The sequence below is a fragment of the Mustela nigripes genome, chromosome 17 (genome assembly GCF_022355385.1).
Source record: "Mustela nigripes isolate SB6536 chromosome 17, MUSNIG.SB6536, whole genome shotgun sequence".
Taxonomy (NCBI): Eukaryota; Metazoa; Chordata; class Mammalia; order Carnivora; family Mustelidae; genus Mustela; species Mustela nigripes.
This window is the reverse complement of record NC_081573.1, coordinates 11,197,952-11,223,140: the sequence shown is the minus strand read 5'-3', so window position 1 is coordinate 11,223,140 and position 25,189 is coordinate 11,197,952. Positions and strand designations below refer to the sequence as shown.

Genomic DNA, 25,189 nt, shown 5'->3' with positions numbered 1-25,189 from the left:
GATTAATAACCTGTACAGACATCGTGCTGTTAACTGTGTATATTTGCTCCTCAGGGCTCTGCTCTAAGTCACCATCTCAGAGAGATCCTCCCTGACTCCAAAGCCGAAGCAGCCTCCCTTCACGCTCCCCCTCATTACCTCCGACCACACTCAGAAATTAGCACTCCTGGCCTCATAAGACGAGGGCCTTGTTTGCTCACTGCAGGACTCCCTGCTCCTAGAACGGGTCTGGCACAGAGGAGGAGCTCAGATATTTCTGGAAATAATGACTCCCTGCTCACCCCAAAGTCTCTTGTCCCTTGAGGTTCCTGCTTATCAGCAGATGCAGGAAATCAAAGTATTTTCCTATATTACGCATCCACCTTATTTCTTAGATGGCCACTCTCCCACTGCTAAAGGGGAAAGAAGAAAAAAAACCACTCAGCCTCCTTCCTGACCCAAGTATCTCCTCCTCCTTTCCATACACCTCTGCTCACACCAACCTCCCTGTGCAACATTAAATTCGACAGTGGAAAAAATGCCAGCTTCACACCTGCCTCTCCTTCCCCTCCACTTCTCTCCCACCTCTCACCCTCTCTGGGAAGCAGGTGATCACCTATAATAAACACCGCATCCCCGTAGGCAGGCTTTAAAGAAACTTGGGCAAAAGAAAGATTCCTCCTATGAATGTTGATGCTTTGGGAAATATTTACAGGGCGGATGAGTATCCATGATGAAGGAAATGGAAAATCCACTCCACCCCAGGGAGTGGCCATGCTGGGGGGGGGCGTGTTGGTGAGTGGGGGTACTCCCAGTATCTCTCCCTGGTCTTGGGAGACCAATAGACAGTAGGGAGACTTGTTCTGCTAACACGCATGGAACAGGGTTGTCCTTAAACTTCACATCAACCTTAGGAGGTGATAATAAAAGTATTATAATGATAATGACCACACGGAAAAGAGTCTACTTGCCAAGAACTGCTCTAAATGCTCCACCGCTAGACTCTGTCCTTCACAACAACCATGTAAGGTAGATGCTATCCCTTCTCCCTACCGTACAGATGAAAAAACTAAGCTGTAGAGAATTTAAGTCACTTTCCCAAAGTTCTTTAATGAAGGAGTGGCAAGGCGAGAGTCTGAATGCAGCAGTACACTCACTGCCTGACAGCACTCACCTGGGGCCACCAGACTTTCCAGGGACAGAACCTAGTTGCAAGGCCACACCTAGCTGCAAGGGAGCTTGGGAAATGCCGCTCAAACTTAGGGGTTCTAGCACAGTCGAGGCGAGATACTGGAGGACAATGAGCAGTCTTCACCACTCCCCCCCACACACACTTTGACCTTCTCCCATGTTATTTAAGATCTCAAAATTCAGGAGCTCACAGCCAGCTGCTGCCCATGATGGGGGGGGGGGGTGGCAGTAATTAAAAGAGGTGTTCTGAGACATCAGCGGTGAGAGAGCCAACAGAGAAATCACTTTGGGAGGTACCAGTTAGCTATTTCAAACGGACACCTCCTTTAGGTGGTCAGGGCCTCCAACACCCAGCCAGTGTCAGAGACCTGCTTGGTGGCGTGGGGGAGCAAACCCATAACCGAAAGATCTAACTTACAAAATCCTACGGCATCATTTCTCCCACATTCTGTTGGTCAAAGCAAGATATCCAGACAGCGCAGATTCAAGGACTAGGAAAACAGACTCTTGATAGCAGGTGCTGGAAAAAAATAAAAAATAAAAAAGATGTGCCGTTTTTAATATCCAAAATGAGAAAAATTTAAAGGAAAATGGAAAGGCAGGCAGGGGGCAGAAAAGAGAAAGGAGCAATGGAAAACAAAAGAAAAGAAAAAAAAAAAAAAACCCAGCCCCAGTTCCTCGGAAGAGGTAGTGTGGGACGGTGTGGTGGAGTGGGGGGCGCTCCTTGGGCGGGTGACCTTGGCTCTGCCCATCCGTTCTCCGTGAGTTCCAGGATTTTCTAGCTTAGAACCAAGTAAAGACAAAAACACAACCGCATGCCGTCCCCTTCTTGCTGACCCTGCCCTCTGGCCTTTCCCAAATTCATTACACTTAAGCCTCCTCCTGCAGTTAAAGGACATTACAGGGGTGTCCGGAGTCTCTCCGGGGGCCGGACACACAGTACGCTCTCAGTAAGCGGTAGTAGTAGTAAAGTCATCCAGACACACAGCAAGAGGCACCCGAGACACACGTGGTGAGGCGCCAGTGGGTTAGTCCACACCAAGGGCTCCAGAGCGCGAATTGCTGTTGTCCGTCTTGCGCTGTGCGGTTTGAAGGAGGCCGCCCCACTCGTACAAGTGCAAGAGAAGCTCGGCCCATACAGTGAAGAGACAGACCTAAGACGTTAGGGCTGCCCCGTTGAAAGCAGGAGCCGGTAGCCACGCAGAACCACGACACCGTAAGTTAATTAAAATACGACACAACCGCAAATTCAGTGCCGCGGCCGCACTGGCCACATTTCAAGAGCTCAAAGCCACCTGCGGCCAGTGGCCGCCGCGCCGGGCGGGGCGGATGCAGAACCTTTCCGCGAGCGCGCGTGGGTCTGCCGGACCGCGCCGCTGGGGGGGGGGGGTCCTCTACGGGGCGCCCTCCGGGAACGCTGCGGGAACGAACGCGTACAACCCACAGAGCAACCCTACAGCAGGTCTCCTTCCTCGCAGTCTCCCTGCAGGTGAGAAAACCGAGGCTCAGGTACAACCACACAGGTCGGGGTCGGAGCGCAGGAGCACCAGGGGCCAGAGAGGCTGCACCCACCCGGTTCGAACGCATCACCTCTTCGTTCTTTTCCGTACTGCGGAGGCTGTTCCCCTTCCTTCCCCTCTTCTTTCCCCACCCTCCTCTTACCCTCTCCCCCCACCGCTTCCCCACCCCGCTCCTTTCCCTTATCCCCCCCTCCCAGCCCCCTTTCCCACGGCCCCTCCGTGCCTCTTCCCCTCTTCCCTCCTCGTCCTCTCTTCCCACTTCCTCCCGCTTGCCCCCCCCTTTTACCCCTCCCTCCTCCTCCCAAGCCCTTCCCCTCTACTCCCAACTCCTCCACCCAAGCCCAGCCTGCCTCCCCGGCCTATCCTCCTGCCTCCTCCCCTCTCTCAGAGCCCCTCCCTTCTTCTCCTCTCTCCAAGCTCTTCCCCACCCCCATTTCTCCCCACTCCCGCATCCAAGCCCCTCCCCGCCTACCCTCCCAGTCTTCTTCCCTCTTGCCCTCCCTCCTCCAAGCCCCTCCCGTCTTTCCCTTCTTATCCTCCTCCCTTCCACCCTCCTTCCTCCAAGCCTTCCCTCCATTTCTCCCCTCAGCTCCGTCCAACTCCTCCCCCATTCCCATCCCCAACTGCTCCCTCCTCCTCGCCTCGGTCTCCTCCCACGCGGAGGCGTCTGGGAGCGCGGAGCGGGGCGGGACGGGAGCGGCGAGGCGCGGAGGCGCACACCGTGTGCTCACCCGGACCCACGGCGGGGTTGGTCCGCGCCGCCCGCCGGGGTTGTCCGCCAGGTTCTCGTTGTGGGGAGGATCACGCACCCGGGATCGCGGGAGGGGCCCAGAAGGGGCTGTGAGCCCTGCCCCTCCGTGCCTCGGTATCCCCGCCCGGACAGCGGGTGTGGACAGCACCTGTGCCGGGGTGGCACTCGGAGCTCCATCCGTTGGAGCTGCTCTCGTCGCTGTTATTTAGGTAATAGTAACGGCAGCGCTGCCACCAGCAGTTTCGGAGCATCCCCTAGCCGTGTGCCGGGCGTGGAGCTCCGCGCCTGAGTCAGCGCCTCACGGACCGTGGGCTGCTCTCCCACGGTGCCCGCGCCGGGTGGACAGGGTCGATTGAGCCCCTACCCGTCTGAGTCCCCTCCACGGGGCCTCTCCCTAGCACCTGGGGCAGGGCAGCCACAAATATGACTTTGAGTCCTGTGTGTCCTCATAAAGAATCAGCAAACCCAGGGACCTGGCCTCAAACTCCAGCCCTGTGACACCCGGGGCTGTCGAAGGTGCAGACCCCCGGGGCTGCCTGGGGAAGACAGGCTCAAACTCGCCGGGTCAGGCCTCGGGGGCTTCTGGAACTCCCGGGGCGATGCTGCCGCGGATGCCTGCGGAAACCGGAGAGACACCCTGTCCTCTCCTTGAACCCTACAGGAGCCCCGTGTCCTTCGCACAAGGATTTCCCCCCATTTGCACATGTGAAAACTGAGGCACAAAATGAAAAGCCCCCTCACCCCAACAGGGGTGGGGGAGTTAGTGCAATAACCACACTTAAGCCCTGTGCAGGTACCACTTCACAATAACCCTACAAAGCAGGGGTCTTCGGTCCCTCACCTTCCAGATGAGGAAACAGTTACCTGCCCTGGCACCCCGCTAGGGAGGGGCAGGCAGGGCAGCCTGGCCCTGGGGGCTGCGCTGTGTCAGGACAGAGATCTCCAACATGGGGTGTGCCAGGCCAGTGGGGAAGCCAGACAGCTGTAGAGCTTGTGTTCTGGGTCGCTTCCAGTGGGGGAAGCCAGACAGCTGTAGAGCTTGTGTTCTGGGTCGTTTCAGTGTGAGCAGAAGGAGAGCAATTCAGTTTAATTGGCAGATTTTCCCGCCTTAGATAAAAGCATGCCTTCTTTCAGCGTATGGTATGTTGGAGTCATTGAAATACAGAATTTAGTGGCATACACATGTATATTAGTGTAATTATGGTATTTCATGTGTGCGTACTTATACACCTTACATAACCATATATACAGTATCTAGTGTACGCACATGTATACACCGTGCTTGTGAATACATATGGTAGCGTTTGCACACCTCCTGTACCTGTTTGTTCATGGGTACTGTATGTGGACTGTTTACATGCACACGTATACATATGGTGCACATGGTATTCAGAACAATGGCACGTGTCATCAGTTTACACATATCTCACCCACGCATATATAGTGTTTAGTGTGTGGGATTCTGTTGCCATTACAGGTCTCCGTGGCATCTGGTACCCCAGCACACAGATAAAACGGTCACACATACACAGGTAGATGTGGTCTAGTGTGTGACTGACCATGTGTACAGTACATGTGACATTCAGTACTTCTCTACACCCCTCACATACAGGCCATGTGTACCCGTTCATATATATGTTTTGTATGTGTATCTGTGGCATTTACTCTGTTCTTTAGAGCATGTGTGTACCTTCTATACTAGTAAACGTGGTGTAGAGAGAGAGACAGTAAGTGTGTATAGGCCTGCATGTCTAGTATCTAGTACTGTGTGTATCGAGTACACGTTTTACACGTAGATACAGTCTCCAGTTGATACCACGATATACCATGTTTTGTACTGCGGTACTCGTGTATCATTAGACACCAACACTGGAGGAAAGTGCCCCAGGAGCCGGGTCAGGGGTGGTAGGGTGCGTAGGCAGAGCGGGCCTGGGTCTGAGCCTGCCTGGAGGCATGTCTCCATTGCCCACTTCTGCCACACTGCAGGGGTCTGGAGAGTGTGAGCCCCTGCGCTGTGGTTGCCATGTGTCTGTGTGTTTCTCTGAGCATCCCCTGAGAAATGTTTCTCATCCCCCCATGAGAAAAGGGGGGCAGGGTGTGTGCATGTGTTTATAGAGCAGCGCTGGGCCTGGCTCCCCACTGTCCTCCCTCTTTCTCTCCCTCCACCTCACCCCATCAGCCCCCAGACTCAGCCACCAGGCCCCTGTCACTGTGGGCAGTGAATGGATGGCTACTCAGCTGCTGGCCAACAAGGCCCTGGTAAGTCGTGTTGTGCCCTCGCCCTCCTTCTCGAGGGGGGACAGAGTCGACTGAGCCCCTGCCTGCCTGAGTCCCCTCCACAGCCCAACTCCCTAGCACCTGGGGCAGGGTAGTCACAAGTATGACTTGGAATCCTGTGTGTCCTCATAAAGAATCAACAAACCCAGAGACTTGGCCTCAAACTCCAGCCCTGTGACAATAATGGGCATCATAATCTCACCTGATGTTTCTTGAGTACCTACTATGTGCCCCCTGCACTGTGTTGGTGTGTAGGGGGTCCTCCCAGGGACGACCCACTGAAGCCAGCTCCCTGTCCCACCGCCCCCACAGGCCTGGGTGGATCAGATGACTTTGTGGCTGCAGGAATCGGTGACCTTCACCCAGGAGTGGCAGCAGCTGGAGCCAGCTCAGAGGGACCTGTACAGAGATGTGATGCTGGAGATTTTCCAGAACCTACGCTCACTAGGTAAGAACAACCATTGTGGGAAGGTCCCTCTTTCTGGTTCACCACCAGTGACTTACTTCTCTTTGTGTCCTTGCAGGGAGGCAGGGGGGAGGGATCTGTCTGGGGACCCTTCTGGGAGGGCACTCAGCCCTCCTAACCTACTCACCTTCTCAAGGCCCCACCTTCTAACATTATCACCTGGGGTTTAGAATTTCAACATCTGAATGGAGGGTTGGGGGCACAAACATCAGTCCCCTGCCGCCAGCCATCAGGCCTTATCCTAGAACCCTCTGCAAGTGCTTGAGGGGGTTTCTCTTGGCTCTCCTAGCTCTGGAAGAAGGCCACGTGGGTGACGAGCATGTGTTCCAGCTCCTTCAGATCCAGGCCTAACAGGGACGGCCCAGAGGAAGCCATTCCCCCCCAAAGCATCGTCTGGACTGGCCCTGGAAGAGCTGGGAGGGAGCCGCCTCTGGCACTCGGCACCGGAAGAGGCCGAGGGGCCTCCAGGAAGGGCCCCAGCGGAGCATCAGCCCATCTCCGCCCAGTCAGGAGTCCCAGAAGGCAGGGGCCCCCACCGCTGTGAGCCGCGTAAGCCCGACCACGAGGGTGCCCGGAGTGCCCCCGACGGCGGTTAGGAGCCCTGCGCGTGCGGGGAGCGCGGGGAGGCCTTCGCGCAGCGGGCCCAGCTGGCGCACGCCCTGGACGAGCCCTTCGTGTGTGGCGAGTGCGGGCGACGCTTCCACCGGACACCACGCTGGCTGCGCACCGGCGCGCACACACCGGCGAGCCGCCCTACCGCCGCGCCTTCGTGCAGAACATGCAGCTGATCGGGCACCAGCGCACGCACACGGGGAGCGGCCCTACCCGTGCAGCGACTGCGGCAAGGCCTTCACGCTCATCACCAAGCTGGTGGACCACCAGCGCCTCCACACCGCGGAGAAGCCGTTCGCATGCCACGTGTGCGGCAGGCGCTTCAGCAAACGCTTGTCCCTGCTCGGGCACCCGCGGGCCCCCACGGGCGCCGGCCCCACACATACCGGGCGTGCGGGAAGGCCTTCCACGAGAAGTCCGGCCTGGCCCACCATCACCGCACGCACACGGGCGAGCGGCCTGTGGGTGCCCCGAGAGCGCCAAGAGGGGGCACAGAGCCCGACGCTGGCGGAGCAGCAGAAGCACACGGACGAGAAGCCATACCGGTGCCGGCGGTGCGGAGGGCGCTTCACCAAGTCATCCGCGCTCATCCTGCGCGAGAAATTCCACCCCGGCGAGAGGCCCTCACGCTGCGCCTACGCGGCAAGGCCTTTAGCCAGAACATGCAGCTCGCCGAGCACCCGCGCAGCCACCCCGGCGACAGGCCGGCCCAGTGCAGCGCCTGCGGCAGGTCCTACAGCCAGAGGCCTACCTGGCCGTCCAGCAGCGCACACATCGGTGAGCGGCCCTTCCCGGGCCAGGAGTGCGGCAAGGTCTTCAGCCAGAAGGCGCCCCTCTCTACCACCTACAGATCCACGCCGGCGAGAAGCCGCACCGCTGGGCCAGTGCGGGCGCAGCTCCCGGAAGGTGTCATTCCTGTTCCAGCGACGGCCATCCACAGCGACAAGAGGCCCTTCCAGTGCGGCGTGTGGGCAAGTCCACCCCGGTCAGCACGGCAGGGTCCACATCGGCAAGAAGCCCTGTCAGTGCGCGCAGTGGGGCAAGGCCTTCGGCCACCGGCCCACGCTGACCGGGCACCAGGGATTCCACACCTGGGAGAGCCCTGCGAAAGCTGCCCAAGGGGAAGGCCTTCAGGCGCATAGGGAATCTCACCTGCCACCAGAAACCCCACGTGGCCGGGAGGGGGCGCCCGCGCTGACCCAGCTCAGGGAGCAGGCCCTCCTCCCAGGTAACCAACAACCGAGCCACCAACAACGGAGCCTCCAGTGACCAGCCTAGTGTCCCAAGTTTCAGCCATAATGCTGAAACTTGAGACTCGGGGACCTCAAGAGATGCCTGTGAGGCTGGTGGCAACTTCCTGAGACTCCAGTAAAGGTAATGACAGCAGGGCCTGCTTCGTGGGTGTTCAAACTGAGCCCCCACACAGGGTGCACATTGGGGTCATGCTCTGCTGTCACTGTCTTGAATTTGCCAGTACCGGGGAGCAGATCAGACCAGGGGCTGAGAAACCACAACCCACAGAGCCAGACATGCTCTTGCAGAGCTGGCAAAGCAAGAATGGGTTTTACCTTTGGAAGAGTCGTAAAATCAAATGAAAGGAGTGTGAGAGAGCTCCTATGACCCACAGAGGGTAAAATATTTCCCATCTGGGCCTTCACAAAAAGTTCACCAGCCCCTAGCCATCAACCAAGAGTTATCTGTAGGAACTCTGGGCTCTGTTTCACTGTGCTAGGGTAAGGTCCCTGCTTGGTCACTGGGTCTCCTGCCCTGGTCCTCTCTGGGTGGGCTGCTCCACATCAGGTGGTGGGATTCTGAGATGGGATGGCTCCATTCTGTCATCTCTAGGCCTCCCTGTGGGCCAGACCAGCCACTGTCCTTGGTCCGGAATCCCAGCAGCTTTCTGTACCTGGCACTTAATCCAGAATAGAATAAATGTGATTCCCTGTTGGGTGGCTGCGTGGCTGCAGCAGGATCTGGTGTTTCAGGGCATCTCAGGTGAGGGACATTGGCCCAGGGGGAGCTTTTTGTAGGCCCCCCTCCCCAATTCACTGCATTGGTTTGCTCCTGCCACCATGGCAAAGCACCACAGAAATCTGTCTTCCCATGGCCCCGGAGGCCAAATTCTGAGCTCGAGGTGTCTGCAGGGTTGGTTTCTCCTGTGGCTTCTCTCCTAGGCTTGCAGATGGCAAGCCCTGTGTGAGCCCCTGGTATGTCTCTCTCCTCATGAGGACACCAGCCATAGGATGGGGGCCCACACATACGACCTCATTTATCCACAGTGATCCCTTTAAAGCCCCATCTCCAAATACAGTCACATTTTGAAGTTACTGGGCATTGCGATTTCAACATATAAATCTGGGGGAACATATTCAATCTATGACATCCTCAAATGGCTAGAGGCTTGACCTTTTATAGCCGTAGCGGATGTCTACAACCCACCTGTGCTTTGTGTGGGTGGCACGGAAGGCCAGCAACCTTTGCATCACGGTGTGGAGTTGGTCTGGGGAGTCAGAGACCGCCTTTCCCACTGGCACCCAGGGTGGGGGACATGGGCCACCTTCACCTGTAGAAAGTGAGACATGGATGTGTTCAGAAATGGCTGAGCCTTTGCCACTTGCCCTTCCCTTACCTGTCCCCTGGATCCCCAGCCCCGGGGTATCTCCAATAGCGGTGCGAGATGGTGGAGGGAACCCCCATGGAGTCCTTCCTCCTCCTAACTGGCTGCAAGGAACAATGTCCCGGGCCTTTGGGGTTGCTTGCTATGTTCAGTGCATGCTGACCCAGGTCCGTGACCTCACCCGTCACCTCTGCCCAGATGGGAGGTCAGGCACCAGCCCTGTCTGACAGACAAGGAGACACCAGGGGAGCTCAGCACTCAGCACCCAGTAAATGTGGGGACCAGCAGCGGAACCCGGGGTCCACTGACCCCGCAGCTGCCCTGATCGCACTCCCAACCCACACCGCACAGGCTACAGGCCTAGGGCCTGGGGCAGTTCTTACCCCCGGACGTAGTTGGTGTGGCCTGTCCAGCTCTGGCCCGAAGAGCATTTCTTAAATAAATATGGAAACTGGGTACCATTTAGAAAACAGCAACACTGCACATGAAACGTCTGTCTTTTCTGCTCCCTGATCTCAAGCAAAGTATTGGTCCCCTAAGCCTCCGTTTCCCCTCTGGAAAAGTGGGATAATTAGTAGTATGCCAGATACTAGTTATTTCTTAATAAATATTTTATTATTGATAATAGAGCATAATTATATCATATTATTTGTATATACTTAATACTACTTATTATGGACAAAATAGAGTACAATGATTATCAATAATAAAATATGAAAATATTCAGGTTGTGGGTGAGGTTTGTACCGGATGATACTCCCGCTTCACTCAGAGCACTTTACAAGTTCACAGGAATTCCATCCAGCGTGTTGGGGTTCGCAGCGGGGTTGGGTGGGTGCAGTGATTAGTCTGTGACGTGAGAAAGGATTGTTCTGTAATTCCAAAGATTCCAAGAGATTCCTCGCCACCGCCGCTCTGGGCTTCTGCAGGACTAGCCTCCTTCTCCCCAATCTCTGAGGCCCCCAGTCTGACCACTCCCAGCCCAGGAATTGGGACTGTGAGGGGAGCTGGCTGACCCCAAGACCCCTTCCCCATATTCTAGGGCAGGCATGTGGGGTCCCTGAGGTTCTGGCGAGGTCCCCAGCAGTAGGGCAGTGTCTATGCAGGTAGAGCAGAAGGGCTACGTCCCTCTGGCTGGACGTCGGAGGGCCACACTTGGCCAGAGGCCATCCCCACTGAGACTGAGTGGGGGAGACTGGCTCTGGCTAGGGCGATGACAGAGCCACCACGCCTTTCATTTTCTGCCACTTTGCCCTCTCGGGGCCTTGCTGGCGCCAGAGAGACTGCCCCTCCCAGAGCTCTAGGAACAAGCTAGGGAACAACTTGTCCGTAAGTAGTTTTTCAAAAGCTGACCAGCCTATCCAGAGCACTCATGCCGAGAACCTTCTCTACCAGGCTCTCACTCACGCGCCAGCCTCTGTTGGCCTGCCCTCAGCACCCAGGCAGGTACCAGACTACTGTGGCCGCCCCCACAGGCCCTGCAGTCCACTGAGATGATCCCCTGTTCCTTCCTGGGGGACAACGGGACACGGGCCGCATCCAGGTTTCCAGAAACTGCGTTACATCTGGAGCGGAACGGACTGGCGCTTGGGAAGGCTCCCTTGCTTATTCACAACCTAGCCGGCTGGCATTTGTTGATGCTACCCTCGACTCATTCATTCAGCATTTAGCCAGTGCCTACTGTGTGCCAGGCCCTGTTTCAAGTCCTGGGGAAACAACAGTGAGCAAAACCGACCACAGTTCTGCCCTCGTTCCAGTGACAAAGAAGTAAAATCAGTACTAAGGCAGGCTGTAGTCTGGGTCAGGGTCATGAAGCAGGGGATGGAGCTACAAATTTCAAACAGGGAAATCAGGAAGGCAATGTTTAAGGCAGGCCCTTGTGTCGTTCAGGGTTCTCCAAAAAAAAAAGTCTTATCTTATTATATGTGTATATTTTATTACATATATCATGCATTTTATGTCATATACTATCATTAGCTCATTGTGTCTTTTTCTTTTTTTAATTTAAATTCAATTAGCCAACCTGTAAGGACATCATTAGTTTCAGATGTAGAGTTCAATAATTCGTTAGTCGCATATAACCCCCAGTGCTCATCACAGTGCATGCCTCCTTAATGCCCATCTCCCAGTTACCCCCTCCTCAACCCCCTCCCCTCCAGCAACCCTTAGTTTGTTTCCCAGTTTAGAGTCTCTCATCGTCTCCCTCTTTGATGATTTCACATTTGGTTTTCCCCTCCCTTCCCTATTTCTTATGCTTCTTATGCTTCACATATGAGTGAAACCATATGATCATTGACCTTCTCTGCTTGACTTACTTCACTTAGCATAATCTCCTCCAGTCCCCTCCATGCTGATGCAAATGGTGGGTGTCCGTCCTTTCTGATGGCTGAAGAATATTCCCTTGTATATATGGACCACATCTTTATCCATTTGTCTGTTGAAGGGCATCTCAGCTCCTCCCACAGTTTGGCTGTTGTGGACATCGCTGCTATGAACATTCGGGTGCAGGTGCCCCTTTGGATCACTGCATTCTTATCTTTGGGGTAAATCCCTGGTAGAGCAATTGCTGGGTCTTAGGGTAGCTCTTTTTTTTAAACATTGTATATATCTTTTTTTTCTTTAAAGATTTTATTTATTTATGTGACAGACAGAGATCACAAGTAGACAGAGAAGCAGGCTCCCCGCGGAGCAGAGAGCCTGATGCGGGGCTCGATCCCAGGACCCAGAGATCATGACCTGAGCCAAAGGCAGAAGCTTAACCCACTGAGCCAGCCAGGTGCCCCTAACATTGTATATATCTTAAATATATACCCCAAATTATCTTATTTTACATATATTACATAAAATATATAATGTATATAACAATTATAGTAATTACTATATAATACAATGTATACGTTATATATGTATGTTATATGTATAATGTTTGATGTTGTGTATTTTTTTAAGTATAAATGTATGTATTAAGTCTGAGTAGAAAAACACCCCACTTCTCCTGGGTACCAGATGTGCAGGGGCTCTCCTACCCCAAGCAAGTCAGCTGGGTGTCCTACAACTCAGCTCAACTGTCTGCCTGGAGGTAGCGCCCGATCCCACGGGTGGGGGCTCCCCCTGTGCAGTTTCAGAGGCCATTCCCAACTCCAGACTGTAACCTGTCCTGAGTGGCTGTGTCTCAGAGGTTCTCAGTCCTCATCCTTGGGTCTAATTTGTCAGAGGGGCTCACAGAATTCAGAAACCTCTTACTCCCTAGGTCCCTGGTTTCTTATGAAGGACCTGACAGGACACAGATGCACGGCTGGGGGAGGAGGTGCACAGGGCGAGGTCTGGGAGGTTCCCAGTGCAGGAGCTTCTGTCCCTGTGGAGCTGCCCCCACCCCCGGACCCAGGCATGGCCAGTCATTAACTCCAGCCCCTCTCCCCTCCTAGAGAAGGGGTGCGTAGGCAGGCTGAAAATCCCAAGCTTCTAATCAGCACTTGGTGTTTCTGGTGACCAACCCTTCAGGGGCCCACCTCATCAGAACAAAAGACACCGCTATGACCCATGAAATTCCAAGAGATTTAGGAGCTCCATGCCAGGACCAAACAAGTACAAAACACTCCCCTTGAGGACACAAACCATTCAGTTGACAGCACTGCGTTCTGCAGGCTACACACATCACCTCATTTATTCCCCACAACAATGCTTCAGGTAAGGACTGCCATTACCCCCACTTTACAAATGAGGAAAGAGGTTCAGAGGTTAAGAAACTTGCCCAGAGTCACAAAGCAAGGGCAGAGCCTGGATTTGAACCCCGGTAGTGTGGCTTCCGGGCCCCTGTTCCTCCTGGTGCCCTCATGTGCAGGCTGTGTGATCTCACTCCAGCCTCGAGCCCCCCTGGGCCTCGGCTTCCCCACCTGCGCCCGGATGACATGGTGAGAAGGACAGCATTTGTGTCATGTCCTGCGCATGTGCCCAGTGCTCCACACAGGCTAATTGTCCTGACAACATGCTCCCATCCCCTCATGGGGATCGGTGCTGAACCTCTGATCCCCACTTCCATGCCCTTGGATGGGGATCTCAGCCGCCTGGCTAAAGGTCGCCTGGCGTCTTCAGGTCTCTGTCGGGTGTCGCTGACCACCCAACCTGCATCAGCCTCGTGCCTCGGCTGGCTCACCTCCTCCGACCACCACCGGGCTCCCCTCCGCGGCCGGGCTTCGTATCCCAGCACCTCTTGCCCGCTCACCGCTGTGGAGGCACGAGAACATCAGCTCCAATGGAGGCTCATCCTGCTCCATGCTGTACCCCCAGCCTCGGCTTCGGGAACCGCGCCCAGTGTACAGGAACTGCTGTAGAATGAGGGCCGCTGCGGCCCATCCATCCCAGGCCTCAGGTTCCCCCATCCAAGCCCACCTTCAGGGACCAGGCAGCAAAGAGTGAAATGGGAGGTGCCGCTCACCTCACCCCTCCACTCCCTGCCCTGCACTGGTTCCGGGAGAGCACTGGCCTGGCAAGGGAAGGCGGAGAAGCCACGCAATTCTAAGCCCCATTCACCCCCCCACCTGTGGCATGACACCACAGGGCTGCCTTCTCTGTGTTCTCCCTCTTCCCCCGGAATCTGATCTGGATGGAATGACCCCACGGCCATGGCAGGCACACAGCAGCTCGGGCCCTGGGCCACTGCCTCTTTCAGGGAGGAAGGAGAGACCTAGACCGAGATATAGACCCATACCCACAGGGTGCTTCACTGGCCATGGCAACTATTTGTGGCTCAGTCCACAGAATGAAGCTTTGGGCCTTTGTGTCACCGCACCAGGTCTGTCTCCACCAGGACATGACTTGAGAAAATGTGCTGGAAACCACCACAAAACCATGAGGGAAGCCGCCTGCAATGAGGCTGGCATAGGACGGGAAAGCCAGAGAACCAGAGCAACACTCCTGACGTCTGGAACAAGCCTACCCTGATACCCACCTGGCTGCCAAACAACCATCCGAGAAACCGTCCACCTTGCTTATGCACTCTTGAGCTGCTGCTTTTCCTGCTCGCAACACAAAGTGCTTAAACATATAAAAGATCTCTTAAAATGAACTGTTTACTCTTTGTGGACATTGACTTAAGAAACACCTAGACATTTGCAACCAGTAGCATCGAATGTTAAAAGAAAGGCAGCATCAAAGGCTCCAAAAAAGGAGACTCTGGGGCTGAATGGGGGCAGTATCTCTGTGTAAACAAAGCATCAGGCGAGCCTTAGGAAACTCCAGTGGAGCTGCCTTCAAATTTAACTGCAAAAATCACTATAAAAACGGAGTGTGTGCCCAGATATGCAAACTTTCTAAGCTAAGTCTTTAAACCGGAATATTTGGCCTGCTGGTGTTTGCCTGACCTTCTCGTCTCCCACAGGCACTGACGCAGATTTCAACAGGACCACTGGTGCCTATATCTTTTGCACCTGACAACTGTTTAAAATTACACCAGTCTCTCTTAATGAAAAGTTTTATTTAAAAAAAAATTTAACAGACTGAGAAACTTTGGCATCCAAAGTGCTTACTGTTATTTGCAGACTCTGAAAACCACCTTTTTCACCCATTGACAGCTTGCCATGTCAGTGGCAGGTGACATGGTGGGTCTAGCATGGTGGGTCAGGAACGGATGGAGAGAGGGGCCCTCTGGCTTCTACCCCAGGAGGGACTTCATGGAGGATGACAACCTGACATCTGGACCAGATCTAGGGTCCAGAAATGTCCCCACATTCACTTATTGAGTCCACCTCCCCCCGCCCCTCCTGCTTTCCTACTGAGTGTCTCCCAGAGACACCAAATGCCTCGTCCCAGCTCTTATATGCATTCCCACAGCCTGGAACCCTGATGCCAGGTTCCTGGAGCTCCTGGGGGTTTCCAGCCACAACAGCAGCCCTGACCATGGCCCCCAGGGTATCAGACCCGGAGGATGTATCAGACCCTTTCTGCTGTGGGCATGCAGGTGCCCAGTGGGGAGGGAGCTGTCCACGAGGCCCCAGTCGTAAGGCCCCGGTGGGGTGAGACTCCTCTCAGCCGGGGTGCCAGTGGTGGGCGACCCTGTAGGACTTGTCGCACTGCCAGCGGGTCTGATGGATCCTACCCACACTGGAGTGGACTTGGAAGCCCCTGAAGGGAAGCCCCAGGACAAGGTGCACCCCCAGGCCGCCCCCTAGGTGTGGATCCTCAGATGGCGCGTGAGGTTGGTGTTGCGGCTGAAGGCCTTGCCACACTCGCCGCACTGGTATGGCTTCTCGCCCGTGTGGATGCGCTGGTGCACCGTGAGCGAGGAGTTCTTGATGAAGGCCTTGCCACACTGGCTGCAACGGTACGGCTTCTCGCCGGTGTGGATGCGCTGGTGCTCGATGAGGTACGCGCTCTGGCTGAAGGCCTTGCCGCACTCGCCGCATGCGAACGGCTTCTCGCCCGTGTGGCCCATCTGGTGCACGAGCAGCGACGAGCGGCCCGTGAAGTGCTTGCTGCAGACGGCACAGGCGTAGGGCTTCTCACCAGTGTGCACGCGCCGGTGCTGCGTGAGTGCCGAGTTCTTGCTGAAGGCCTTGCCGCACGCGCTGCACTCGAAGGGTTTCACACCGATGTGGAAGCGCTGGTGCTGGATCAGGTAGGAGCTCTGGCTGAAGGCCTTGCCGCACTCGCCACACGCGTACGGCCGTTCGCCCGTGTGGCGGCGCCGGTGCAGCGTGAGGGACGAGCTCTTGTTGAAGGCCTTGCCGCACTCCTTGCACGCGTACGGCCGCTCGCCCGTGTGCGTGCGCCGGTGCTCAGTCAGGTGCATGTTCTGGCTGAAGGCGCGGCCACACGCGTCGCACACGTAGGGCTTCTCGCCCGTGTGCGTGCGCTGGTGCACGAGGAGGTGCATGTTCTGGCTGAAGGCCTTGCCGCAGTCCCCGCACGCGTACGGCTTCTCCCCGGTGTGCACGCGCTCGTGCTGCGCCAGCGAGGACGTCTTGCGGAAGGCCTTCCCACATGCGGCACACACGTAGGGCTTCTCGCCCGTGTGCGTGCGCTGGTGCACGACGAGGTTCATGCGCTGGCTGAAGGCCTTGCCACAGTCTCCACACGTGAATGGCTTCTCCCCAGTGTGCACGCGCTGGTGGATGGTGAGGGACGAGCGCTCGATGAAGTGCTTCCCACACGCGTCACACTCAAAGGGCTTCTCGCCCGTGTGGATACGCTGGTGCTTCATTAGCGACGAGCTCCGGCTGAAGGCCTTGCCGCACGCACTGCAGCCATAGGACCTCCTGTCCACGTCCAGTTGGGTTGGCAGGCTGACGGCCGGGTCCCCGGAGAAGGTCTTCCCGAGCGTGGCCAGTGCCCGGGTCCCCTCTTCCCTCGGGCCCTCCGACCGTGGTGGGACCGGCCCAGAGCTCTGCGGGGTGAAGACCTGAAACTCCCGGCCCGGGGCGGGCAGCCCCAGGGAAAGCTCCGGCTGCTGCGGACGGGTCCCTGTGCTTCCCAGCTGCCTCTCTACCCGCTCGCCCTGCGTCCACACTCCATCAGAGGCCACACCGCGAGCACCATGTCTCGGGGGTCTCTCCGTGACCACCCCAGCAGGCGGTCTGTCTTCCGCACTATCCTCCTGTGGCCCCGACTCCTTCATTTCAGGTCTAGTCTCCAAGTCTAGGGGAGGGGAAAGAGAAGAGGAAACACACAGGGTTAACAATGCTGGGAGGAGGGGACCAACCAAAGCCAGACTGACAAGTACGGGAAGTCAGAGACACAGCAGGGCTCGGAGGCAGACGCAAAGGACACCCTGCTGATCGGAGGGGAGGCAATGAGCTGGTGACAAAGGTGGTTCAAAGAAGCAGAAGCGACCTGATGGGAGCAGAGAGAACAAGAAGGATCCCTTCCGGAGAGTGATGACAAGGACGTCCAGCAGCTGGGCGCTCCGAGAGAGACGTCTGAGGAGAAGCAACAGGAGGCAGGTTGGCTTGGATGGAGCAGAACACGGGCTCCTGCAGACCCAAGCCCTGAGGCACTGCCCTGGGCTCCCTGCTTCTGGGCTCCATCCTGACTGTCCCCACCACTCAGGCTTCCCCAAGCACTCCTACTAGAAATGGTAAGATGCCAGCAGGCATCTGCATGGCACATGCTGGTTATCCTCCATGTCCCCCCCAGCAGCCAGGCTCCAGCCTTCCCTGTACCCTCAATGCCCCTCACCCCTCCGCCGCCGCCCATTCCCGGAGCAGCAGGTGTCCCTTGGTGCTGTTTCCAGACCCTCTTGCCACTGCACATCTGTCCCTGCCTGCTAGTCCCGGCCATGCTGCGGCTCCAATCCCCTCCCATGTGCATCCTGTTCATTCCTAAATCTCTGTTTCCAGTCTAGAGGACTCTCCCCAGCTCCAGATTCTGTATCATGGATCTAACGGCTTCATTCACAACATTTAAAAACTATGAGCTCTTACACAAAAATCTCATAAAAAATTTCATAAAAAATATGAAAATAGGGGCGCCTGGGTGGCTCAGTGGGTTAAAGCCTCTGCCTTCGGCTCAGGTCATGATCCCAGGGTCCTGGGATTGAGCCCCGCATTGGGCTCTCTGCTCAGCAGGGAGCCTGCTTCCCCCCACCCCACTCTCTCTGCCTGCCTCTCTGCCTACTTGTGATCTCTGTCTGTCAAATAAATAAAATCTTAAAAAAAAAAAATGAAGATAAGGCCACGGGGCCCTCCTTCCTACGAGGCAACCAGATCAGAGGTGAAACAGAGCCATTCCTGCTGCCCCATCGAAACCCCGACCCAGCCCACAAGTGCTGGAATCCCAGACCCCTCCCCTAAGTCAGGCCGGGCCAGGCCAAGGGAATATGGACTGCAAGATCTTCTGTATGCTGATGCCTCCCAGACCTGCACCTCACCCAGACCTCCTCTGGGCTCTGCTGACAAGTACATGAAAGCCTACTTGGTGTCCCTCTTGGATACTGCAAACCTAGCATGTCTCCTTCAGAATCTGTGGTTCGGGAAACCCAGACCCTCCAAAATCAACAAAAAAAAGAGAGCCTCACCCAAAAGCCTTAGAGCAGTCAATCAGACACGGAAGGCTCCATACCGCACGAGCCTGTCCTGTGAGGTCCCTGGAGTCATCCCACCAGATGCAGAAAGCAGACCGTGGCACCAGGAGCTGGGGCACGGAGTGTGGAGAGGACGTTAACGGGGACAGAATTTCAGTTTTGCAAGATGAAAGAGTTCTGTGAACGGATGGGGGCGGTGGCAGAGCAGTGTGCACATATTCACCACCATGGAGCTGCATACCCAAATGGTTAAAATGCTGAAGTTTAGGTCTGTTTTACCACTTAAAAATATTTAAAAAACAAAACACACAAACAAAAAAAAAGGACGGAGCAGTCAGCCTTGATTAACCCCTTTCCTCCTGCCATCCAGATGGGGGGGCAGGAGCACTGAACGCACACAATAGCTCGGGCTAGACCAAATCTCGCCTCTCACCCCTGCCAAGGACCGAGTTAGCCACCTGGATTTTCTGGCCAAAATGCAGCAAGATCCACCACCCTCCACTGCCCTCACCCCTCTACAACCATTTCCCACTCAGCAGCTAGAGGATGTTCTTAAGAGTCAGGTGAAACTCTCCAGTGTCTTCTTGACGTGCTGAGTGTCCAGAATCAAAGGCAGCACCTTCCCCTGGTCTAAAGGGTCCTCAGGACAGAGCCAGGCCCCCCTCTCCTGTCTCCCGCCATCCATCCCAGCTCATTTGCTGTCAGTCACACTTGCCCTGTGGCTCCCTATTTTTTCCCAGCAAAGCTGTCCATGCCAAGTTCTTCCTGCCTCCAGGCCTTTGCATCTGCCACCACCCCACCCCACTTTCCCAACGGTGCACATCCTTCAGCCCCCAGCTAACATCCGCCACAGGGAGGCCTTCCCTGTCATCCTACAGTGGAAAGGAACACCCCTCCTGCTTGCTCTTGCCTGGATCTGTCTATTGTCAGCCGCCCTGTGGACAGTGAGCTCCAGGAGGGCACAGACCTTGTCAGAGCCCAGCTCCTACAGCACTGCCTGGCACACAGAAGCCATCAGATGAACATTCCCTGGGCATCATGCCTGGCACGGCGCGAAGCCTTCTGCGTGGATCATCCCACACGGCCCTGACAACCACATGCGAGCTAGGTACTCCTGAGTGTACCCATTTTACAGACGAGGGAACTGAGGGTCTGGGAAACAAGTCACAAACTCAAGGGCACAGCACATTCGAGGCAGAGCTGGATTCAAGCGGTCTGATCCCAGAGCCATGCGCCCTGAGAAGTCACTGATTTTGCTGTGAGGTACCTTCCTATCCCAGAGAAAAAAATGTGGGAAATACTTAAGGTAGGGGAATGATCATGGCTTAGCCCCCCTGGGGTGTGCCTGATGTTCAGCCTGATGTTAGGGCAGGTGGCAACACAGGACATGAAGGCTGTGGGGTGGGGACAGGAAGGGGATGGTGAATCCGGATGGGGCCGGTGGGATCTGAGATGTGCTGGAGTATCAACAGGCCATGGCTACAGAGGTCAAAGCAGGCAGAGTCTCAGCTGGAAATTGTTGGAAGTTCTTTGGAGCAAACACCCTTAAGAAGCAGGATGCCACACACCCCACAATCCAAGAGGGCAGGGGAAAGCAGGCAGCCTCCTTTTCGTGGACTAAAACCCATCAGGAGAGGTCATTTGCAGAAAAGCAAACACTTGGCTGTCAGCTCTGAAAAGCTGTGAAGAGACAGCTTGACGTCAGCCCAGTTAAACCAACCAGCCCCACAGCGCTTCACCAACAGGCCCTGCAAACAGCAGCGGCCCACCAACGTGTGGCCTGTGGCAGGCGTGGACATGGACTTTCTTGCTGCAGCCAAGGGAACTGCTAACAGGACAGTGTCTGGAGAGGTCACTTGGGCAAAAAGCCACTAATGTGCAAGACGCTCTTCACTCCTTTGGATCTAAGTAGGGATGTTTTTGTGGAACTAGATTTCTTGTCTCTCATACCTTCTTTTCCCATATTCGATAATTCTATGACTGTTTCTGATCATGAAGTAATTCACCCTTGTTATTAAACAAACATCAAAAAATAACAAAACGGAAGTCTCCTGCAATATCACCTGTGTTAACCATTTGGGTCATATTTTTAGAACTTTCTCTACCCCCTAAAAAAAGAATTTTCTCCCCAGTGCACACCTTTTTACAAAAGTACATAAGACAAACCTGTATACACACACACACACCCATTTTTTCCTCCCTCAAATGGGGCTTCTGGCCCAGATTGAGAAACAGGGATAAGATTTCCCCTCAGCCTACAGCCCAAAGCAGTGGGGAAGGGGGAAGACAAAATATGTTAAACGAAGGTTGTAAGACACTGGACATTAGCCAAGAAAGGGCAACGTGACCTGAGAGGTGGGATCGGACAGGCAAGCCCTACGACCACCCAGCTTATGCAGGAGAAAGGCTGCAGGCCGTGCTATGGGGCCTTAGTGGGAGGAGGGTGGACACTGAGGCAAAGCCTGACAGATTGCATGAGCAGAGAGAGTGTTCTGGAGATCTGCGAGTATCAGATTCCTGATCAGAACAAGCGGACATGGAAACTACCCAAGCTTAGGAAAAAACACCCAAAAGGATTTAAAAATGTACCCAGAGCCAATGAAGGCTGGGAACAGCGACTTCTCACAGCAGCCAGCCATGAAACCTGTACCACATAATTCACAGGCACTGGCCAGGACACTCAGAGGGTCGTGAGGACAGCAAGCTGCCTAGACTGAGCACAGGTCATAAAGGCAGGAACTGAGAGAAGAGCAAATGACACGGTGTTGGTGTTGCGACAGACATCGACGGAGGAGACAGAACAGAGCCCAGAATTGGACCCCCCCACACACACACACGGACGACTGATTTTTGACAGACGTGCAAAAGCAATTCCGTGGAGAAAATTCCATGGAATGTCCAGTGGAAAAGTACAGCTTTTTTTTCATTTGATGAAAAAAAATGAGCTTCAATTAGCACTTTGCATCATTACAAAATTAAAGGATCACAGAATAAAACATAAAACTGTACAACTTAAAGAAGAAAACCTTTGTGGCCTTGAGATAAGCAAAGATTTCTTAGAGAGGACATCAAAAGCACGATCATGGAGAAAAATGACCGATAAATCGGGCTACATGAAATTAGAAGCTTCTGCTCTTCAGCATGAGTGCTGGGGCCCTTGGATACCCACATGCAAGACTGACATTAGACCCCTTTCCTGCAAAATTCACAAAAATTAACTCAAAATGGACCGAAGGCCTAAATGAGGAGCCAAAATTACAAAAGTCTTAGGAGGAAAGACCAGAGTGAATCTTAGTGCCCTTGGATCAGGCAATGGTCTCTCAGACAGGACACCAAAAGCACAACACCACCACTACCACACACCCCTGAAAATGGCTCAAATGACCAAGAATGTGCACATGAACCTTCAACAAGAACACGGAGCACCTGGAAGTCCCGGGCTCTGCGGGCGGAAATGGAAAATGGCACCGCTGCTTTGGAAAAGTGTCTGGCAGTTTCCTGAAGGGGTAATATGCACCCACCACATGACTGAACCATTCTACTGCCCAGTGTTTGCTCAAGAGAAAGGAAAGCACAGGTCCTCTGTGAATGCTGTACACACCGGTTCACAGTGGCTCTATCTGCGGCGGCTCAGAACTGGAGACAACCTGCATGTCCACCAACAACTGAACGGATGGACGAATCCTGGTCTATCCGTGAAACAGAATATTACTCAGCAATGAAGAGAAGTGAACTACTGATACAGATGACATGGGTGAACCTCAAAATAATTAAGCCAAGCAAAAGAAAGCAGACCAAGAGAGAGAGAGAGAGAGAGAGAGAGACAGAGAGAACATGCTGCTTGAGTGCGTATATACAAAATTTCAGGATATGCAAATTAAACCACAGTGCCATTGGGCACTCACACATAAAGTGGCCGCCTGGGGACCGGAAGGTGGGTGTGGGAGGCACACAGCGATATTACAAAGGGATAACGGATGTGTTCATTATCTGGATCATGGTGATGGTCTCCCCCCCGAGCGTATACAGATGTCAAAATGCATCAGAATGTTTGCTTTAAATATGTGCAGTTAATCATAGGTCAATTATACTTCCACAAAAGCTGTGAGAGAAATGGGAACATATTCTCGTTCTGGAAGTCAGTGGTTTAAGGGACATCTTCTGTCCTCTCATGTCAGCATCTATACACAGTATTTGTCTTTGATGAGCTAAATGGTCTCCGTCAAACGGGTACAATCTGATGTGTTTAGTCAGTCTCGCATGGGTGGGCACTGAGGTCATTTCTCCTCTCCTTCCTACGTAAAATTCTGCGCACTCACAGGAACACATCTAAAGGACAGATCCCTAAAAATGTAACCATTCAAATTTTGGTTGATAACGTCCAACGATACTCCAAAACTGCCATTCCAACTTTATACTCTGAAAACAGGAAAGTCCCTTTCCCTGCACCCTTACGATGCCGATAATTATCATTCCTCGTGGGCAAAAACGGTATTTCTTTGACTTGATTTGTATTTCTTTTGGCTACTGGGAAGGGTTAAAAACCTTTTATAAAGTGTAATTTAGTGTATTTCGACATTTCTGAACTGCCAGCTCGTATGTTTGGTCCACCTTTCTATCATTCTGGTTCTCACTTCATTCTTATTACTAGGAGCTCTTGATATAATTGTAATCCTCTATTATACATGTGGTAAATATTATTCCCCCACTTCATTACCTGTCAACTTTATTTTTATCTTTGAACTTTCTACAGAGTCAAATCTGTCCACTCTTTTTCTTATTTCTTTGTAGTTCTCAAGTGACAGGCTGATGGTGAGTAATTCAGCGAAGCTGCCCCCTTACCCAGAGAGACCAGGTTCCTGTAGTTCTCCAGCATCACATCTCTGTACAGGTCCTTCTGGGCAGGCTCCAGCTGCTGCCACTCCTCCTGGGTGAAGTCCACTGTCACATCCCTGAACGTCACTGTTTCCTGTAAGAGGAAACCCACAACCACTCACCGCAGGGCCCTGCTCATGGAGGTCTAGAGAAATGGCCAGAAAAGCCAAGAGGATTTAGGGGAGGCATGGGATGTATCTGGAGTGATTTCAACACAGTGTGGAGTCCTGAAGGGACCGACCACTCAGTGTTCTTGGTGCCTACCTATATCGGGACGGTCCTCTGACATAGAAATAAAACAAACGTAAGACTGATTAGAGCAGAACATCACACACTTTAGAAACAGAGCAGGAATCAAAGGGGTAATGACCACGACCCTGCAAATGGATGTGTCCACTAGTTGCCCAGTAAGGGCAGAAGGAATCCAGTCGTTCCACACACCGTCCTGAGCCCTGCAGAGCTACAGTCACTGAGATAGGAGCTGGGAAACAGACACAGAGATAGTTCAAGAATGAGCTCCTCATGAACGAGGCACAAGAACATACATGAGATCGACCAGCTATCTGAATACCACCACCGAGAAGTCTTCCAGGCACCCGAGCAATGGCAGCTCTAGGGCGCGTCCAGGAAGACTTTGGAAAGCTGACACCGAACGCAGTCTGAGGGACAATGAGTGGCTGGGTCTGTGCGGGGAGGCCACAGGGGTCTGAGGCTTAAGAGGCAGATGAGGCAATGGGGAACGGTGGGGAGTTCCTGGGGTGGAAGCCTCGGTGCCTTCCCGACAGATGCTATAAACCCTGTGTGTAAAATGAATATTCCGCAGCATGGGAGGTAATGATGATGGAGGTGACGTCAACAACCACGTGAGGAGACCTACCACTTACACACTTGCTGTGGGCTGGGTCCTATCCGAAGCGCTTGTCGTAGGTTGAATTACGTCCACCCCCAAGTCCTGTGTGGAAGTCTGAACCCCCACCCCAGGATGGACGTTACTTGGAAACGGGGACATTGCACATGTAATGAGTCAAGATGAAATCATACTGGGCCAGGGTAGGCCCTCAGTCCGACAGGACTGATGTCCATTTATAAGAGAGATTTAGACACAGACACACGGGCAGGGAGAAAGCCACGGGAAGACGGGCGTCATGCTGCCATGAGCTCAGAACTACCAGAAGCCCGAAGGGAGGCCTGGAGCGGCTCCTCCTCTAAGGCCTTCAGAGGAAGCGTGGCTCTGCCGACACCCTGACCGTGGGGACTTCATCCTCCAGGACTGTAAGAAGACAGGTCTCCGCTGTTAGCCCCCCAGCCTGTGCCGCTTTGTCATGGCAGCACTAGCAGGCCAGTGCCTCCGTCCTGCTCACCACAATATCCCCAGGCTTCCTACAATGCCTGGCGTCCGGCCGGCGCGCGGCAAACAGCTCCCGAGTGAGTAAATGTATCTATGAGAAGGAGGGCATGAGAATTAGGGTAATCCCCATCTGCTGCTCAGAACAGCACATCCATACAGCAGGTGCTTGACAACCATCAGCTACTGTCACTGCCTCCCACAGGTCGTTGGGTCCCTCCAGTGAGCTGAGCACCACTCCTAACCTGGGCCCTGAACCACAGCCCTTCCTCCCTGGGAGACCTCATCTGCTGGCCAGTTCTCTCACTGTCCCCAGCACCTGCCCAGTGCCCTGGGCTCATGCTGGCCTCGCCATTGCAGGGGCCACCATCCCCCGATGCAGAAGCAGCATGCAGCAGTGGTTAAGGGTTTTGACTTGGGAGGCCGGTAGGCTGCAGTGCAATCCTGGCTCTGTCCCTCTTAGGCTGAGTTTCCTTGGGCTACTCTCTCAACCTTTCTGAGACTCATTTGTTCTGTGGGCTTCATAACAACAATCACCCC

At 54.3% G+C, this 25,189-nt stretch overlaps 3 protein-coding genes across 4 annotated transcripts in view; 1 reads left to right on the top strand and 2 right to left on the bottom strand.

Annotated features, from left to right (window-relative positions):
- The window catches only part of SMIM17 (small integral membrane protein 17), a 56,257-nt gene that overhangs the window by 21,915 nt on the left and 9,153 nt on the right, over nt 1-25,189 (bottom strand). The window contains exon 3 of the mRNA XM_059383213.1: nt 9,236-9,359. Within this exon, the coding sequence (XP_059239196.1) occupies nt 9,236-9,279 (44 nt within the window). The 5' untranslated portion in view covers nt 9,280-9,359. The remainder of the gene's footprint in view (nt 1-9,235; nt 9,360-25,189) is intronic.
- LOC132005713 (zinc finger protein 665-like) lies at nt 2,538-8,448 on the top strand. The gene is made up of 3 exons (XM_059383209.1): nt 2,538-2,659; nt 6,031-6,166; nt 6,474-8,448. The coding sequence occupies exon 3, from the start codon at nt 7,096-7,098 to the stop codon at nt 7,936-7,938; it is 843 nt and encodes a 280-aa protein (XP_059239192.1). The 5' UTR covers nt 2,538-2,659; nt 6,031-6,166; nt 6,474-7,095; the 3' UTR covers nt 7,939-8,448.
- ZNF470 (zinc finger protein 470) overlaps nt 14,868-25,189 on the bottom strand; it is a 38,889-nt gene continuing 28,567 nt past the window's right edge. Inside the window, exons 3-4 of one of the 2 annotated variants that reach the window (XM_059383167.1) lie at nt 23,272-23,398; nt 14,868-17,045 (exon numbers count right to left, since the gene is read on the bottom strand). In XM_059383167.1, the coding sequence (XP_059239150.1) occupies nt 15,577-17,045; nt 23,272-23,398 (1,596 nt within the window). In that variant the 3' untranslated portion in view covers nt 14,868-15,576. The remainder of the gene's footprint in view (nt 17,046-23,271; nt 23,399-25,189) is intronic. The other variant, XM_059383168.1, reaches the window with a different exon arrangement.